At 39.7% G+C, this 20185-nt stretch overlaps 1 protein-coding gene across 1 annotated transcript; it reads right to left on the bottom strand.

Moving 5' to 3' along the window:
- Positions 1-799: 799 nt before the first annotated feature.
- Positions 800-15412, bottom strand: LOC106081301 (phospholipid-transporting ATPase IF). The gene is made up of 8 exons (XM_059367238.1): positions 15353-15412; positions 14934-15144; positions 14199-14877; positions 6308-6722; positions 5619-6192; positions 4768-5560; positions 1029-1355; positions 800-971 (listed from the first exon to the last, which is right to left on the bottom strand). The coding sequence occupies exons 1-8, from the start codon at positions 15410-15412 to the stop codon at positions 800-802; spliced, it is 3231 nt and encodes a 1076-aa protein (XP_059223221.1).
- Positions 15413-20185: the final 4773 nt, after the last annotated feature.

A 20185-nucleotide genomic window follows, 5' to 3' on the forward strand; every position in this document is an offset into this window, starting at 1 on the left:
GGCGGATGGACATGGCTCGATCGAATCAGGATGTCGAGACGATCCAGAATATATATTCTTAATGGGGTCCCATATTAATATTTCGAGGGGTTACAAATGGATAAACAAAAATTTTCTAAAATGTTTGTATGTGGAGAAAATATTCATTAACATTCTTCTTGGTCAACAATTAAAAAAAACACTGAATTTTGATTTTCAGAAAAGTAACCGAAATTTTATCAGAAAAAATCATGTCGTTAAAATTTTGTATTTTTGTATTTATAAAAGAGTTAATTAAAAATTTGTTTTTAGAAAAAAATCATCAAAATTTGAAATTAAAACAAAAATTCTTCAAAATTTTGTTTTTGCATAAAATTTCATTAAAATTTTGTCTTTCGAGAAAATTCGATTGAAATGTTTCCTTTAGAGAAAATATCATTGAAATTTTGTCTTTGAAAAAAAATTAATAATGTAGTTGTACACCCTTAGTTTACGTGTTTAGGTAAATATCAAAATTCATGCCAAAACTATCTATCTTGGCGCAATTGCCTATTTACCAAAGAACCACATGTAAGCAACTCACCAAGCTATGACATGAATCATGCTACAAAGAAGAAACATAACTGCTGCGATATTATCTACAAATGTTTCAATTATGTTGGCAGTTTTTATTATCACGCAGATAATATGATATATGGCGTTTGTTAAGTAAATACGCAATAAAAGAGATAAACTCTTCTTCGGTTTGTCTTTCTTGTGTTTCTCATTTTATTTCCTCCAATAAAACCATAAAGCAAATACAACTAAACTTCATACAATTCTAAATGCTGTGCTCGGCTGTCAACTTTGAAGATTTTCCAAATAAACTGCGCACAACTTTCATGGTATAATCGGGTATGAGACAAGCCACGGCTGTTACGATGGTAAAAAGCCAAGAAGGCAGAGAGCAAAAGACACGATTGTAGGCATGATATAGACCAGGATTGTGGGGGCTATAAAGAAAAAAACATTATTATTGAGAATTGAGAAGAGTTACTCCAAATACTTACAAATCTATGAAGTTGTATATCACTGTGGTCAACATAAAACCCAGAAAAGAAGCCACTATAAGAATCAAATAAACATGGCTGAGGAAATGTGATTCAAGCATTAGCTTCAGATTGCCCACTACCACCACCATTTGTATTAGGATCGATCCAAATATATAGTATTCCGCTGTTTGACCATCATTGAGTATCACATTGTTGAGTAGAAGAAAGAAATAGGCAAAATAGAATACCACTATGGAATGTAAGGCCCCATTCAGAATCCAGCGCAAAAACACCATCCAACGCACTTGACGATTTTGACTATTTTTGCGATATAGTTTTGGGTTTCTGAGATGATAACAAAAAAATTATTTAAATATTAAGTAAATAACAAACAAACTTAAATTTTAGTTATATGATAATAAGAAAAAGTATTTGTTAACTAAACTGTTTGGTCAATCAACCTAGGGGAACGCCCCTCCCAAAACCTAATCAAACGGACATTTTTACCGATTGGGACAATATGGAAGGTATTCAGAAGTAAAGTACGAAGTCGGTATTCAAATTTGGTCCCAGGTTAGGTTTAAGTGGCAGTCTGCCATCAGACTCACGTGGAGGTTTTCGTCCATTGTGATACCACAGGAACAGAAGAAGGAAGATGGCTTCTAGTTCCCACCGTTGAACCATCCCGATCGCTTAAAAAAACCCAATAACTTAAAAATGTTCACATCCGCTAAATCAGACAGGTTCTCAAAGAAATGAGAACCTGAAGTGGAACTTCTTCTGACTGCTAGTGCGGGACACACACACAGAAGATGTCCTATAGTCTCTTCTTCTTCGATGTCCTCACAGCTTCTGCAAAAGTTGTTGCTGGTAACCTTCAGTCTGCCGGCATGTTTTTCGATTATACAGTGACCTGAAACGTCTGTTCTAGCCAATGACAGCAAAGCAGTAGACCTCTTCAAGCCTAGATTAGGCCACATAGTTGGAATGTTCACAGCCCCCTCTTTGTGACCATCTATCAATCGTTGTCCTTCGGGTCTGGTCCCGAAAACGTAGCTTACATATCGCTAGAGGCATATCCACAGATCCCAGTGTACCTGGAATGTGTAGGGTAGTTCGTAGTCTCGCAAGCTCGTCCGTCTCTATAACCCGGCACCCAGAACAGGTGAATTTGGAACTGTTTAGCCATGTCGTTGAGAGATCTGCAACAGTCGAGGGCGGTTTTTGTGTACAGAAATACGTTCTCCAGGGATTTAATGGCTGCCTGGCTGTCTGGGGAAAATATTTATGCCAGTCGTCGTCATGACATTATATCTAAGCCATTCCACCACTTCCTTAACTGCAAGGAGCTCCGCTTAATATACACTGCAGTGGCCGGGTAACCATTTCGATATGACCAGTTCTAGATCTTTAGGATACACCCCAAAGCCCACCTGGTCGTTTAGTTTGAAACCATCCGTATAGAAGTCGATGTAACTTCTGTTACCAGGGATATCGTAGTTGCAATCGGTTCTATCAGGAATAGTGGTACAGTAATTCTTATCAAAAAGCGGCTCAGGTAGGGTGCAATCCACTTGGCCTGGAACATCGAATATTGTATCAAGCATAACACAGTGTCCATAGCCGCCACATGACCAATGAGAATGCTCCCTTAATCTCACGGCAGTGGTCGCAGTAATTTGTCTAGTCACAATGTCCAGAGGCATAAAATGTAGCATTAAATTCAGTGCATCAGATGGTGTCGTCCTCAGTGTGGCTATGATGCACAAACAAGCCATCTTTTGGATCCAGTTGAGTATTGAACAGTAGGTGGACTTTTGAAGAGCCGTCCACCACACCACAGCACCATATAAAGGGTGATTTTTTTGAGGTTAGGATTTTCATGCATTAGTATTTGACAGATCACGTGGGATTTCAGACATGGTGTCAAAGAGAAAGATGCTCAGTATGCTTTGACATTTCATCATGAATAGACTTACTAACGAGCAACGCTTGCAAATCATTGAATTTTATTACCAAAATCAGTGTTCGGTTCGAAATGTGTTCATTCACCGTTCAGCGATGAGGCTCATTTCTGGTTGAATGGCTACGTAAATAAGCAAAATTGCCGCATTTGGAGTGAAGAGCAACCAATCCCGAAAAATGCACTGTTTGGTGTGGTTTGTACGCTGGTGGAATCATTGGACCGTATTTTTTCAAAGATGCTGTTGGACGCAACGTTACGGTGAATGAACACATTTCGAACCGAACACTGATTTTGGTAATAAAATTCAATGATTTGCAAGCGTTGCTCGTTAGTAAGTCTATTCATGATGAAATGTCAAAGCATACTGAGCATCTTTCTCTTTGACACCATGTCTGAAATCCCACGTGATCTGTCAAATACTAATGCATGAAAATCCTAACCTCAAAAAAATCACCCTTTAGCATTATAGGTCTCACGCGGTCTAAACCCCCAACTTTTGCCTTTCCAAAAAGTTGGATTTGACAAAAATTGCGGCTTCCAGAGTCTCAAGAATTAAAATCGGAAGATCGGTTTATATGGGAGTTATATCAAGTTATAGACTAATTTGGACCGTACTCGGCACAGTTATTGGAAGTCATAACAGAACACTATTTGAAAATTGTCAATCAAATCTGACAAAAATTGCGACTTTCAGAGACTCAAGAAATCTAATCGGGAGAACGGTTTATATGGGAGCTATACCAGGTAATAGGCCAATTCGGACCGTACTTGGCACAGTTATTGGATGTCGTAACAGAACACTACATGCTCAATTTCAACCAAATTGGACAAAAATTGCAGCTTCCAGGGGCTCAAGAACTCAAATCGGGAGTTCAGTTTATATGGGAGCTATATCGTCCGATTTGCAGTAATAATGCAATAAAATGGTCATTTGTTAACCGATTCTCTCGAAATTTGGCAGGACGGATTTTCTAGTGACTCTCAACATTTCCAGTGAATTTCATAGAAATCGGTTCAGATCTATATATAGCTCTCATATATAAATATGTATCGCCCGATTTTCACTCCTAGAGCCACTACAAGCGCATTTATTGACCAATCTTCCCAAAATTTCGTACACCGTTTTCCTCGTCGACTTCCACAATGGCAATAAAGTTTGGTTGAAATCGGTTCAGATTAAGTTATAGCTCCCATATATATGTTCGTCCGATTTGCAGTAATATTGCAATAAAATGGTCATTTGTTAACCGATTCTCTCAAAATTTGGCGGGAAGAATTTTCTTATGACTCTCGACGTTACTGGTGAATTTCATAGAAATCAGCTCAGATTGAAATATAGCTGTCATATATGTTTATCGCCCGATTTCCACTCCAATAGCCACTGCAAGCGCATTTTTTGATCAATCTTCCCAAAATTTTGCGCAACGCTTTCCCCCACGGCTACCACATTATCTGAGAAGTTTGCTCCAAATCGGTTCAGAATTAGATATAGCTCCCATATATATGTTCGTCAGATTTTGGGTAATTTGCAATAATGTTGTTATTTGTGAACCGTAGTTATTACAGTTTAAACATTCTTGCTTAAAATTTTATACGGATTGTTTAATAACTCATCCGAAAACATTTGCCGAAGTCCATCAACATTGGTTCAGAATTGGATATAGCTCCCATATAGTACTTATATGGTATGTGTAGGGTCGGCACCGCCCGACTTTTGCCCTTTCCTACTTGTTTTTAAGTGGTTTTTTTGATACCTAAGCTATTTCATTTTTTTTTCTACAAAAAACTTACCTCATTAACACCTCTTCGGGGAAAGGTTTTTCACTTATGGCCAAAAATGTGAAACTATACGATATATACACAATATCAAATAGCCACATATACAACGAATGATAGACGGATGTCGATGAATATAAATCGTATAACTGGAACAGGACCATAATGCCCGTTATCAAAATATTCTTATAGCAATAGAACAACACCAAAAATGACAAACGGGCGGTGTTGTAGTGACCATGAACCAACAGCAAGCGTTGCAGCATGAAAAATTTCGCTATGGAAAAGTCAGAACAGCGAGCAGCCTGTAGACCTTCTTTGCCCATAATACCAATGCCAACATCGGCCTCTTGAATCATGGAAACATCATTGGCGCCATCACCAATGGCGGCAGTTAGAAAGCCTTTTTGTTTTTTAATCAAAGTAACGATTTCAGATTTTTGCAAGGGATTCAGGCGGCAGCATAAAACCGAAGAACATTTTAAAGCGGCTTTGCGAAATTCTAAAGGGACTTCCCTCAAGGCGGTGGCCAAACTTATGCCGTCCATTATAAGGGATGTATGTTTGTTGTTTTCAAGCGATTGTAAGCATCGCATAAGTTCATCTTTATATTGACAATCGATAATGAAATGTTGTTGAGAATCCTCGGTTATATGGCCACAGGCCAGGGCTATGTTTACTGCCGTCTCCACTTTATCACCCGTCAAGACCCATATCTTCAAGCCAGCTTCTTTCAAAGCCAACAAAGTTTCGCTGACATTTTCCTGCAAGGCATCTTCCACGGCAGTAGCCCCCAAAAGCTGTAAATCTTGGAAGAATTTATTAATCTATTAAAGAACATTAAATTGTAAGCATCTGCCATTTACCACATTCGATTCTCTTGTAACATTCGTCCAGTAATTCCTTTCTCTTGTCCAAGGACATTTGAGCTGCACTTAAGTCATTACAAAATTCCTCATATTCATCTTCAGGTATTAGCCTACGGGCCACTGCTAAGGTCCTAAGACCTTCCTTGGCAAATTCTGTTATATGAGGATCGGTTTGCATAATCATTTGCTTGGAATCCTCCGAACACAATCCAAAAATTGAACTTTCTGCACCTTTGGTAAACAACCATTTACGATTTTCCATATCGGCTACAATAACACTCATACGTTTTCTATCCGAGTTGAATTCTAGAATATGAAGACGTTTGAATTCCACAATATGAAACTTCTCAGGAGATTCTGTGGCTATTTGGATCTTTAACCTATCGTTTTCATCTCCCAGATATATAAAACCCAATTGCCTGCAGGCATCAAGTAGAGCCTTTTCATCAGGACTAGAAGCTTGATATTGTATGTTGGTTGTAGAGTTGGTTTCCAATACATTTTCGTCAACTTGGGCAACTTGTACGGTGTGGCATAAAGTCAAAGCTTTGAAGAATTCGGTTTGTTGGTCCTAGAAATTCAAGAGTTGCCTTATATAATTTAGATTAGGCAAAATCCAAAGAAAATCCAATCCAATTTTGATCGATACATTACATTAACATTTTTATCCTGTCACCAATACTTACATTAAAATCTTTCGCAACTAATTTCTTTTCTCCCTCCTCTTCTTCCAAATAGTATTTACGATATACATACTTTCTTCCTTCTATGGAGCATTGTTGAAATATCATTTCATTTTTAGTCAGAGTTCCTGTTTTATCTGAAAACAGAATATTTACTTGACCCAAGTCTTCATTTAAATTTGAAGAATTCACTACAGCCCTTTGATCTGTTTCTTCGTCGTACAAGCACAGATCTTGTTGAATAAAGAATGCATTGACCACACGATACAATTCAATGTTCATATACATAGATATCGGTACCATATAGTTGAAGAGGATCAAAAATGCCAGGAAGTCTTCGATAATACTGGAGATTGCATTGACTCGAATTGGAGGTCCCAGATAATCCATTAGAGGTACAACGTTAACTTCTTCCCATCTAAAAAGAGTAAAATTGAAAAATTTGATAAAAAATTTAAAACAGTAGAAGCATGTAAGGCGGGACGAATCTTATAAAAATGGTGATTTTTTAAGAGCTATGGGAAACACATAAAATTCAGAAAAATGCATGAAATCTTTATTTGAATCGATAGTAAGGTTCATATTATTCATTGTTTGAAGATTATTTCAAGCAAATGTTGACCGTGACTGCGCTTAGTCCAATTTTGGCATGCTCTTTTCAACATTTCGGCCGGTATATGATTCAATGTTGTCTTCCATCGCGTCAATTGAAGCGGGCTTGTCTGTAGGGACATGACCTTTAAGTCTAAAAGCATTAAATTGCACGTTCTAGGAGGCCAATTAACCGGTCGCGAACGTGAAATAAAATGTTCACCTAACTTGCCTCTCAATAAGTTCATTGTTACGCGTGCTGTGTGGCATGTGGCAAGTCAAGCTCCATTTTGGGCAAAAGAAATTGGATATCATCTCACCATAGTTCACACCATGCACAGTTACGTTAGGATTCGCAACCAATGATGCCACCAGCCCATAAACCGAACCAAACTGTGACTTTTTCTGGAAGCATTGGTAGCTCTTGCAATGCTTCTGGCAAAATTTTCGATTTTGGAGTAAAGCAATCTTTACTTTAAAATTTTGCTTATTTACATACCCATTGAGCCAAAAATTATCTTCGTCTTTCGAACTATCTTAACAGAGCACGCATTTTAATAATAAAATTCAATCATTTGCAAGCGTTGCTCGTTTGTAAGACGATTCATGGTTAAATTATAAACCAAATTGAAGAAGTTTGACAGTGAAACAAGACACGAAACATGCGTGAACTGTTTAAATCAGTGTTGTCAAAAAGATAATAGTTAAAAAATCACTATTGTTCGTATTTGACAAGTTTTTGGAATGACTTTTTCACACAAAAAGAGTGGTTTATAAAGGAGCCATATCAAGTTATTGGCAGATATTGTTCGTACATGTCATGGCTGTTAGAAGTCATGACAGATACCACATTCAAAATTTCATTCCGGAAGATTGTGCTGTCACTTGCAGAACTTATTCTGCATAAGAGCGCCAATAGTCCTATGTGTCCCTACGCTACATATAGAACTATGTGTCGAAAGCCACTCTGGCCTGCTTCCTACTGCCTCTCAAAACATAGACCTATATGGCCCATTTACAATAACCGACCTACACTTATAAGAAGTGTTTGTGCAAAATTTCAAGCGGCTAGCTTCGAAAGAAACATAGCTAGATCGACCTAAAATGTCAAAAATATATATACTTTATGGGGTCTTAGACGAATAGTATAGTATACCCTGATCCTATGGTGAAGGGTATAAAAAACTAACCATTTAAACCAATACAACAAACAAAAACAAGTAAAATAGCATTAAGTTCGGCCGGGACGAACTTTGGATACCCACCACCACGGGTATATGTGCAGACAACCTTCCTTTATTATCCGGTGAAAAATGCATAATTTATGCCCCCATAGCAGCTATATCGAAATAAAGTCCGATTTGCACAAAATTCGGCACGGACATTGAGTGGTCTAATAAGTACATGTTATTGTGTAATTTTGTAGAACATAATATTGGTTCTTTAGGTAGCTATATCCAAATATAGGCCAACCTGAACCATATACGACACGGATGTCGAAAAGCCTAACATAAGTCACTGTCCCAAATTTCGACGAAATCGGACAATAAATGCATATTTTATGGGCGCAAGATCTTAAATCGAGAGATCGGTCTATATGGCAGCTATTTCCAAATCTGGACCGATCTGGGCCAAATTGAAGAAGAATGTCGAAGGCCCTAACACAACTTACTGTCCCAAATTTCGATGAAATTCGAAAATAAATGCGTATTTTATGGCCCAAGCCCTTAAACCGAGAGATCGGTCTATATGGCAGCTATATCAAAATCTCGACCGATCTGGGCCAAATTGAAGAAGAATGTCGAAGGCCCTAACACAACTTACTCTCCCAAATTTCTGCTACATCGGCCAATAAATACGCCTTTTATGGGCCCAAGACCTTAAACCGAGAGATCGGTCTATATGGCAGCTGTATCCAAATCTGAACCGATCTTGGCCACATTGAAGAAGAATGTCGAAGGCCCTAACACAACTTACTGTCCCAAATTTCGGCTACGTCGGGCAATAAATACGGCTTTTTATGGGCCCAAAACCTTAAATCGAGAGATCGGTCTATATGGCAGCTGTATCCAAATCTGGACCGATCTGAACCAGATTAAAGAAGAATGGCGAAGGCCCTAACACAACTTACTGTCCCGAATTTCGTCGACATCGGACAATAAACGCGCCTTTTATTGACCCAAAACTTCTTTGCTGGAGCTTTTTCATCCATTCTGATAACATAACCTCGCCAACGCAGCGGTTGTATTTTGATACGGATTTACCAGGTCTTAAGCCGCATTGATAGGGCCCAATTATCTCATTGACTTTTGGTTTTAATCTTTCGCACAGTACGCTTGAGAGTATCTTGTATGCGATGGGGAGGAGACTTACTCCTCTGTAGTTGGTACATTCCGTCTTGTCTCCTTTCTTGTGTACGGGACATAGTATGCTGAGGTTCCAATCATCGGGTATGCGTTCTTCTAGCCAGATTGCGCAGATAAGCTGATGCATACGCCTTATCAGCGTGTCGCCTCTGGTCTTAAATAGTTCAACGGGTAACCTGTCGGCTCCTGCTGTCTTGTTGTTCTTCAGTCGAGTCACTGCTACTTGGACCTCATTCTGACTAGGAGGTAAACATTTTGTACCATCATCATTGATTGGTTCTGCGGTATCCTCTTCGCCGCCAACTTCGGACACTAGCAGCTGGGTAAAATGTTCTTTCCATAACCTAAGCATGCTAACTGTGTTAGTTACCAGATTTGCTTCTTTGTCTCTGCAGGAGGATGTGCCTGTACCAAAGCCATAGGTTTGATGTTTGATTCTTTGGTAGAATTTCCGGACTTCTTTTTGACTCCAGTACATCGCTCACACTCACGTCTTTCCATTTCCTTCTTTTTTCTGCGGAATAGGCGCTTCTCCTCTGTCCTTTTATCCCGATACCTCTCCTTCATCTGTCGCGTGTTATGGGAGCTATCGTATAGTTCGTCACCTTTTGGTGATATTACCGCTTTTAAGGCGGTAATATCTGCCTTGTACTTCTTCAATGCCTTCTCTATAGAGAGTACGGACATTCCAGGTGCAGATCCACAAATCATGGTCCTCTTTTCGTTTGCCTTGGTCGTCAACGTTAGGGGGGGTCCGTTTTTACTATTCCTTTGTTTCTCATAGAAATTCTTATAGTTTTCCGGGGTCGGGTTACTGCCCCAGCGCCCTAATCGCATGGGATTTGTGGGGTTGCACACGTATCCCTCGTTGTTGCAAGCCGCTTGCTCCAAGATCCGACGGTCGCCTCCAGCCGCCTCTAACCTGATTACGGACGCTGATGTTGGCCATTGGTTATTTAAAGGCGCCAATAGCTCGACTTGTCATCTCGAGTATTATTGGCACTCAGTATTAAGGTAAGAGTCAGTGCCACCTTACCCCCACTAAGACCCTCATCTCGAAGTCGCTGACTGCCTGCGGCCGCATTTGCAGCTACTCCGCATAAAAACGTAAGCTGTGGACGCTCCCGATAGATCTCAGCTAAGCTTCCCGTAATAACGATGAACATCACACAAGTCGGGTGTATGGTGCTCATAGTTATCCAGTGTCGGCCTGGGACTTATAGGTCCAGCAAATTCTCCCATAAACATTCCACTAAGGAACTGGGGCAAACTTCTTACATATCACTGAGTGCTGTCCGATTTAAATGATAAGGGGCCTCCTTTTTATAGCCGAATCCAAACGGCGTGACGCAAAGCGACACCTCTTTGAGAAGAAGTTTTAACACGCCATAGTACCTCACAAAATTCACCGGCATTAGGAGAGGATAAGCACCGCTGAAAATTTTTTCTGACGGGATTCGAACTCAGGCGTTCAACGTCATAGGCGGACATACTAAACTCTTTATGCTTATTATTCGGAAATAAATAAAAACAAGTAAAAGCGTGCGTGTTCGGCCGGGCCGAATCTTATATACCCCACTATAGATCGCATTTTTCGAATTCTTTTCCCGGTTTCTCTTTTAGGAAAATAAAGGATAAAAGAAAAGCATTGCTATGCTACAAGAGATATGAATTGAATGTTGAAGAGCATAGTAGCAGTCATTGTGTAAGATTTCAGCCAATTCGAATAAGAAATGCGCCCTTTAGGGACTCAAGAAGTAAAATAGGGAGATTGTTTTATATAGGAGCTGTATCAGGCTATAGACCGCTTCACACCATATTTGAGACGTATGTTGAAGGACATAGGAGACGCCGTTGTATTAAATTTCAGCCAAATCGAATAATTGCTCCTTCTAGGGGCTCATGAAGTCAAGACCCCAAATCGGTTAATATGACAGCTATATCAGGTTATAGACCAATTTCAACCATACTTTGCACAGTTGTTGGAAATCAGAACAAAATATCTCATGCAAAATTGCAGCCAAATCGGATAAGAATTGCGCCCTCTAGTGGCTCATGAAGTCAAGATCCAAGATCGGTTTGTATGCCAGCTATATCAGGTTATGAACCAATTTCAACCATACTTGGCACATTTGTTGGAAATCAGAACAAAACACCTCATGCAAAATTTCAGCCAAATCGGATAAGAATTGCGTTCTCTAGTGGCTAAAAAATTCAAGATAGAAGATCGGTTTATATGTCAGCTTTACTGTAGCGCAGAGGTTAGCATGTCCGCCTATGACGCTAAACACCTGGATTCGAATCCTGGCGAGACCAGGTGGTTTTGCCCTCCTAATGCTGGCAACATTTGTGAGGTACTATGCCATGTAAAACTTCTCTCCAAAGAGGTGTCGTACTGCGGCATGCCGTTCGGACTCGGCTATAAAAGGCAGGCCCCTTATCATTGAGCTTAAACTTGAATCTGCTACTTCTTCTTCTTTTTTTTCTCCTACTTTTGTCTCGTGAGCGTGCGTAGACGTGAGTCGACCTAGACAACATTCAACAAATAGGTGCAGGGGTCTTCCAAAACGCACTGTACCAAATTTAATCGAATTTGGATGAAAAATGCTCCTTTTATAGGCTCAAAACACTATATCGGGAGATCGGTCTATATGGCAGCTATATCCAAATATGGTCTGATCTGGACCACATTTGACAGGAATGGGTAGGGGTCTACTAGAACTCACTGTGCCGAATTTCATTGAATTCGGGTAATAAATGGATATTTTATGGCCTTAATACCCCATATCGGGAGATCGGTCTATACGGCAGCTATATCCAATAATAGTCCAAAGTGGACCACACTTCACAGAAAGGGGAAGGGGTCTACCAACTCGCAGTGCCAAAATTCATCGGAATCTGATGAAAAATTACCAATTTATTGCCTCAAGACTTAAAGTCTGAACATCGTTCTATATAGCGACTATTTATAACTAACTTCCGGTATTTGTTGGGTATTTAACCAATAAATACCCAAGCATTGAGTATTTACCCAGTAGAAACCCATCTCCAGTAATGGGAATAAAAATTATATGCATTTTTGTTTAATCACTAACACTCATTAGAGATTACCTCAAATCGTTTTGTTAGCTGTCTTTTTCACACCTTTAGTGGTTATACAAAAATTAAACAAAAACAAGTAAGGTAGGACCAAAGTGGGGCAAAGCCAACCTTTTGATACCCTATACCACATTGGATATGCAGGCTAAGTCGTCGAATTTAAAATTTGCTTACATATGATTTTTTGAGAAGATCGATTAATAAATGGTTCAGCAAAGGCCTTTAAAGTGAAAATCGGGAGATGCTTATATATGGGAGCTATATCTAAAACTGAACAAATTTCTATGAAATTCATTAGTCATCAGAAGAGTTATAAGAGAAACCTTCGTGCAAAATTTTGTGAAGATCGGTTAACAAATTACTAAATTATTGAGTATTATTCACGATCGGACGTAAATATATATGGGAGCTATATCTAAATCTGAACCGATTTCTATTCAATTAAACAGCAATACCGAGAATCACAAAGGAATCCTTTGCCCCAATTTTCGTGTGAATCGGTTAACAAATGACCAAATTATTGCAATACTAGTCCAAATCGGACGACCATATATATATGGGAGCTATATCTAAATTTGAACCGATTTCTATGAAATTCACCAACAATGTCGAGACTAATAAGAGTATAACTCGTGCAAAATTTCTTGAAAATCGGTTTACAAATGACGATATAATTGCAATTTTTGTCAAATCGGACAAACATATACATGGGAGCTATATCTTAATCTGGACCGATATTATATCAAGACTTATAAGATAACCCTTCGAGCGAAATTTCGTGAGAATTGGTTTACAAATGACGTTATAATTGCAATTTTAGTCAAAATCGGACGAGCATATATATGGGAGCTATATCCAAATCTGAACCGATTTTTTTCAATTTCAATAGGTTTCGTCTCTAGGTCTAAGAAAATGCTTGTACCAAATTTGAAGACGATCGGATGAAAATTGCGACTTGTACTTTGTACACAAATTAACATGGACAGACAGACGAACAGACAGACGGACAGACAGACGGACAGACAGACGGACAGACGGACGAACAGACAGACGTACAGACAGACGAACAGACAGACGAACAGACAGACGAACAGACAGACGAACAGACAGACGAACAGACAGAAGAACAGACAGACGAACAGACAGACAGACGGATAGACAGACGGATAGACAGACGGACAGACAGACGGACAGACAGACAGACAGACGGACAGACAGACGGACAGACAGACGGACAGACAGACAGACGGACAGACAGACGAACAGACAGACAGACGAACAGACAGACAGACGAACAGACAGACAGACGAACAGACAGACAGACAGACGGACAGACAGACAGACGAATAGACATACGGACAGACAGACGAACAGACAGACAGACAGACGGATAGACAGACGGACAGGCAGACGGACTGAAAGACGGACAGAAAGACGGATAGACAGACGAACATATATATGGGAGCTATAACCAAATCTGAACCGATTTTTTTCAATTTCAATAGGTTTCGTCTCTAGATCTAAGAAAATGCTTGTGCCAAATTTGAAGACGATCGGATGAAAATTGCGACTTGTACTTTGTACACAAATTAACATGGACAGACAGATGAACAGACAGCAGACGGGCAGACAGACGGACAGACAGACGGATAGACAGACGGACAGATAGACAGACGGACAGACGGACATAGCTAAATCGAATCAGAAAGTGATTGTGAACGATCGGTATACTTTTCAATGGGTCTATCTCTCTTTCTTTTGGGTGTTACAAACAAATTCACTTAGTTATAATACCCTGTACCACAGTAGTGGTGTAGGTTATACAAATTTGCAATTACCTTCCAATCATATACAGAATTACACACGCCGCCACCATCAGCACCACTAGAAAGATCAAAAATCTATTTATGTAGATCTCGCTGGAAGCCGATTTATTGCCTGTGTAACGGCTATTCAATTGCAATTTTGTAAACATGCCGGTATAAACAGCACAGCCTATGACTTTTTCGGTATTCTTGACCTTTGAACCACGCAGCAAAAGATTCTCACTGGTCAGGGGTAATGTCAGGGACAATCGTTCCATCGCAATCTTGCCATTAAAGGTATACAAATCAGTACGTGGAGGTTCACATTCGATTATACCCATATCGCTAAACTCAGGCATAGCTGTTTCATACATCTGAGGCAAACCTCTGGGCACCATTAAAGTTTTCAAATTAGTCTCACCATCCAAATTTGTGGTCGTAACAAAACACTTGCCACTTTTATCAGTGCTATGCAGCAAAACGACATCACAGGCTACATCACAATCGGCTCGTATCACAATCAAATCACCGGGACACACAAAACGCGACTCAATTTCCTGTTCCAGGCCATTTCGCAGAATGGTGACCTTTGAGAAATTCACCAGATTATCGTTTTTATAGCGCTGATAATCCTCATGCGCCTCCTTGATGCCGGTGACAATCATGACGAACAGAAGAGGCAACAAGGAGACCAAAGGGGACATGGTGCTGTCTAAGGAAGTTGTTTTTATAGTTTTGGTTTTTAACGATTTTTAAAAATTTACTCACTTACGAAAAACGATATAATGGTCACCACCAAAAAATAAAAATAAACCGCTCTACGAAATTGATCATAAAAATTAATGGGCAAAAATGTCAGCAGGCTATATTTGGTGGTTTTAATGCGATTCATTTGTTTGGACTTATGGTGGGCCGATCCATCATGGCCACCTCCAATGGGAATGCATAGATTTTCGGTATTTTTAGTGCTACTGGAACCCTATTAAGTGGTATGGCAATAATAATAATTATTATTAGTCTTCTTTATGGCTTTAATTGTTTTATCTTTCGAATTTGAACTCAATACCATTGTTAATTTTTTCTTTCATTACTTTCCGTAATCCGTTCGCCGTCTTACGCTGACAATATAGATTTGAAGACTAAACCCAAATGTAATCGGTCGATGTTTGCACATTTCTTTCGCTCACGTTGCATATCAATATTGAAGTGAAGTGATACGGTGAGTGCCTACTACTTTTCTCGGACATATGGTGGACGATAAGGATAAGGGTTAAGACATTATCGTAGATGCAAAACCCCAAACAGTGGTAATTGTTGTCCAATGATTGTGAAATGATATGCTAATGCTTAGCACTCTGCTATAAACAAAAGGGAATTTCTAATGATAACCCTACAGCAGTCAATGGTGCACAGTGGCATGCGTGGACAATACAATTTCAAACAGAAATTAGTAATGAAGAAGGAAGGAATATATGTCAGTCAATTCTATGAACCGTATTAAAAGGTTAAACAACTTCATCGGGCTACCACCCTAGAGTAAAAACGTTTTAAGTTTTAAGCTGTGCCGAACTTTGGATACCCAAATGGGTATCCAAAATAATTATCCTATTTTATTATATGGTTGCCCAAAAAGTAATTGCGGATTTTTTAAAAGAAAGTAAAGCATTTTTAATAAAACTTAGAATGAACTTTAATTAAATATATAATTGCCATTTTGTTCGATAACCTTTTGCCATCTTCCTGTCAAATTTAGTATTCCACGCTCATAGAACTTCTGGCCTTTATCTGCAAAAAACTGAACCAAGTGCGATTTTATAGCCTCATCATTGCCGAAAGTTTTACCATTTAAGGAGTTCTGCAAAGATCGAAATAAATGGTAGTCTGATGGTGCAAGGTCAGGGCTATATGGTGGATGCATCAAAAGTTCCCAGCCAAGCTCACACAGTTTTTGGCGAGTGACCAAAGATGTGTGCGGTCTAGCGTTGTCCTGGTGGAATATGACACCTTTACGATTGACCAATTCTGGTCGCTTCTCCTTGATGGCTGTATTCAATTTGTCCAATTGTTGACAGTAAACATCCGAATTAATCGTTTGGTTCCTTGGAAGCAGCTCAAAATATACCACAACCTACCAATCCCACCAAACAGACAGCATAACCTTCTTTTGGTGGATATCAGCCTTTGAAGTGGTTTGAGCTGGTTCACCATGCTTGGACCATGATCGTTTTCGACTAACGTTGTTGCAAACAATCCATTTTTCATCTCCAGTTATGATTCGTTTTAAAAACGGATCGAATTCGTTGCGTTTAAGGTGCATATCACAAGCGTTGATTCGGTTTGTTAAATGAATTTCTTTCAATACATGTGGTACCCAAATATCAAGCTTTTTCACCAGTCCAAGACTTTTTATGTGATAATGAACGGTTGATTTTGGTATATTTAACTTCTCTCCTATCTTACGCTCAGTTACATGACGATCCAATTTGATTAATGCTTAAAATTTGTCAACGCCGACTATGAAAAATCCGCAATTACTTTTTGGGCAACCCAATGGTTTCGATCATATATTAGTCAGGCAAGTTTTGCCCATGAACATTCCACTAAGGAACAGGGGCAAACTTCTCACATATCAATGAGTGCAGTCCGATTCAAGTTTTTTAAGCTCAATGATAAGGGGCCTCCTTTTTATAGCCGAGTCCGAACAGCGTGCCGCAGTGCGACACCTCTTTGAAGAGAAGTTTTACATGGCATATTACCTCACAAATGTTGCCAGCATTAGGAGGGGAAAACCACCGCTGAAAATTTTTTCTGATGGTCTCGCCAGGATTCGAACCCAGGCGTTCAGCGTCATGGGCGGACATGCTAAACTCTGCGCTACGGTGGCCTAACATAAGTCCCTGCGTCAAATTTCAGTGAAATCGGATTATAAATGCGCCTTTTATGGGGCCAAGACTTTAAATCGAGATATCGGTCTATACGGCGCCTATATCGAAATCTGGACCCATTTGGGATAAGTTGCAGAAAAATGTCGAAGAGCCTACCACAACTCTCTGTTCCAAATTTCGGCGACATCAGACAATAACTGCGCCTTTTATGGGCCCAAAACCTTAAATCGAGAGATCGGTCTCTATGGCAGCTATATGCAAATCTTAATCGATCTAGACCAAATTGCTAAAATATGTCGAGAGGCTTAACTTAACTCACTGTCCAAAATTTCGGCAACATCGTACAATAAATGCGCCCTTTATGGGCCCAAAACCTTAAATCGAGAAATCGGTCTATGTGGCAGCTATATTCAAATCTGGACCGATCTGGGCCAAATTGAAGAAGGATATCGAAGGTCATAACACAACTCACTGTCCCAAATTTCGGCGACGTCGGGACAATAAATGCGCCTTTTTTGGGCTCAAAACCTTAAGTCGAGAGATCGGTCTATATGGCAGCTATATCCAAATCTGGATCGATCTGTGCCATATTGCAGAAGTATGTCGAGGGACTTAACTTAACTCAATGTTTCAAATTTTGGCAAAATCGGACAATAAATGCGCTTTTTATGGACCCAAAGCCTTTAATCGAGAGATCGGTCTATATGGCAGCTATATCAAAATCTGGACCAATCTGGGCCAAATTGAGAAAATATGTAGAGTGGCCCAACACAACCCACTGTCCCAAATTTCAGCGAAATCGGACAATAAATGTAACTTTTATGTGCCTAAGACCCTAAATCGTCGGATCGGTCTATATGGCAGCTATATCCAAATCTCTACCGATCTGGGGCAAATTGAGAAAAGATGTCGAGTGGCCCAGCACAACCCACTGTCCCAAATTTCATCAAAATCAGATAATAAATGTGGCTTTTATGGGCCTAAGACCCTAAATCGGCGGATCGGTCTATATGACAGCTATATCCAAATCCGAACCAATCTGGGCCAAATTGAAGAAGGAAGTCGAAGGGCCCAACACAACTCACTGTCCCAAATTTCAGCAAAATCGGATAATCAATGGGGCTTTTATGGGCTTAAGACCCTAAATCAGCGGATCGGTCTATATGGGGGCTATATCAAGATATAGTCCGATATAGCCCATCTTCGAACTTAACCTGCTTATGGAAAAAAGAGAATCTGTACAAAGTTTCAGCTCAATATCTCCATTTTTAGAGACTGTAGCGTTAATTGCAACATTCAGACGGACGGACATGGCTAGATCGTCTTAGATTTTTACGCCGATCAAGAACGTTATAGGGTCAGAAATGGATATTTCGATGTGTTGCAAACGAAATGACAAAATCAATACACCCCCATCCTTCGGTGGTGAGTATAAAAAACCCACTATTTCAAATTCCAACAAAATCAGGTAATATATAACGCTTTTATGGGCTTCAGACCCTTAATCGGCATATATGTCAGCAGATCGGTTTATATGGTAGCTATATCTTAATATAGTCCGATCTGAACCTTTTTAGTACAACCCACTGTTCAACGATATCGGGTAATAAATGCAGCTTTTATGAGCCTTAGACCCTTAACCGGCAGATCGGTCTGTATGGCAGCTAATTTAAATATAGTCCAATCGGATATTTGGGTTGTATGTCGGGAGGCTAAAAACAACTCACTTTGGATATAGCTCCCATATAAACCGATCTCCCGATTTGACTTCTTGAGCCCCTGAAAGCCTCAATTTTGCATTTGAAATGTTGCACATAGTATTCTGTTATGACTCCCAACAATGGAGCCAAGTACGGTCCAAATCGGTATATGACTATATACAGCTCCAATATTTAAGCAGAATCCATGGTGGGGGTTCCCAATGTTCGGCTCGCCCGAACTTAGCACGATTTTACTTGTTTGTCTTTTAACTTCTAAGAAGGGCTATATATCGATATAGCCCCCATCTACACCGATCTGCTGATTAAAGACAGTGGTCTCTCGATTTATGGTCTTGGGCGCATAAAAATCGCATTTATTGTCCGATTTCGCTGAAATTCGGGACAGAGAGTTGTGCTAGGTTCCTCGATATTCTTTATGAGGACGGTTCAGATCGGTCCAGATTTGGGTATAGCTGCCATATAGACCGATCTCTCGATTTAAGGTCTTGGGCTTTGGCGCATAAAAAGCGCATTTATTGTCCGATTTTGCTGAAATTTGACACAGTGGCTTATGTCAGGCTTTTGTCCTATGTGGTTCAGATCGGTGACTTGTATTTATTAGACCAGTCAAGGGTATAGCGGCTTTGGGTGCATAAATAATGCATTTGTCATGAAGAAAGGTGGTTTACATATTATCCGAGGTTGTGGGTATCCAAAGTTCGGCCGGCCAAACTTCACGTCTTTTTCCTTGTTTTATTCTACATACCAAACTTCAAATTAGCAAAATTAAATTTTCTAGGAACAGAACAAGGATAATCGAGAGACCGGTTTATATGAGAGTTATATCAGGTTATAGACTGATTTGGACCGTACATGGCACAGTTATAAGAAGTCCTCACAGAACACCGCATGCAAAATTTCAGCCAAATCTGGAAAAAGAAAATTGCGGCTTGTAAGGGCTCAAGAAGTCAAATCGAGCGATCGGTATATATGGGAGCTATATCAGGTTATAGACCAATTTAGACCTTACTTGGCACACTTGTTGGAAGTCATAACAAAACACTATACGCAAAATTGTAGCTAAATGGAACAAAAATTGCGGCTTGAACCGTACTTAGCACAGTTGTTGGAAGTCATAACGGAGCACTACATGCAAAATTTCAGCCAAATCGCACAAAAATTGCGGCTTGTAAAGGCTCAAGAAGTCAAATCGGGAGATCGGTTAATATTGAAGCTATATCAGGTTATAGACCCATTTGGACCGTACTTGGTACAGTTGTCGGAAGTCATAACGGAACACTTCATGCAAAATTTCAGCCAAATCGGAGTCAAATTGCGGCTTATAAGGGCTCAAGAATTCGAATCGGGAAGTAGTAGGAGCCATATCTAAATCTGAACCGATATTGCCCATTTCTAATCCACAAGGACCTAGATC

The sequence above is a fragment of the Stomoxys calcitrans genome, chromosome 4 (genome assembly GCF_963082655.1).
Source record: "Stomoxys calcitrans chromosome 4, idStoCalc2.1, whole genome shotgun sequence".
NCBI classification, from domain to species: domain Eukaryota; kingdom Metazoa; phylum Arthropoda; class Insecta; order Diptera; family Muscidae; genus Stomoxys; species Stomoxys calcitrans.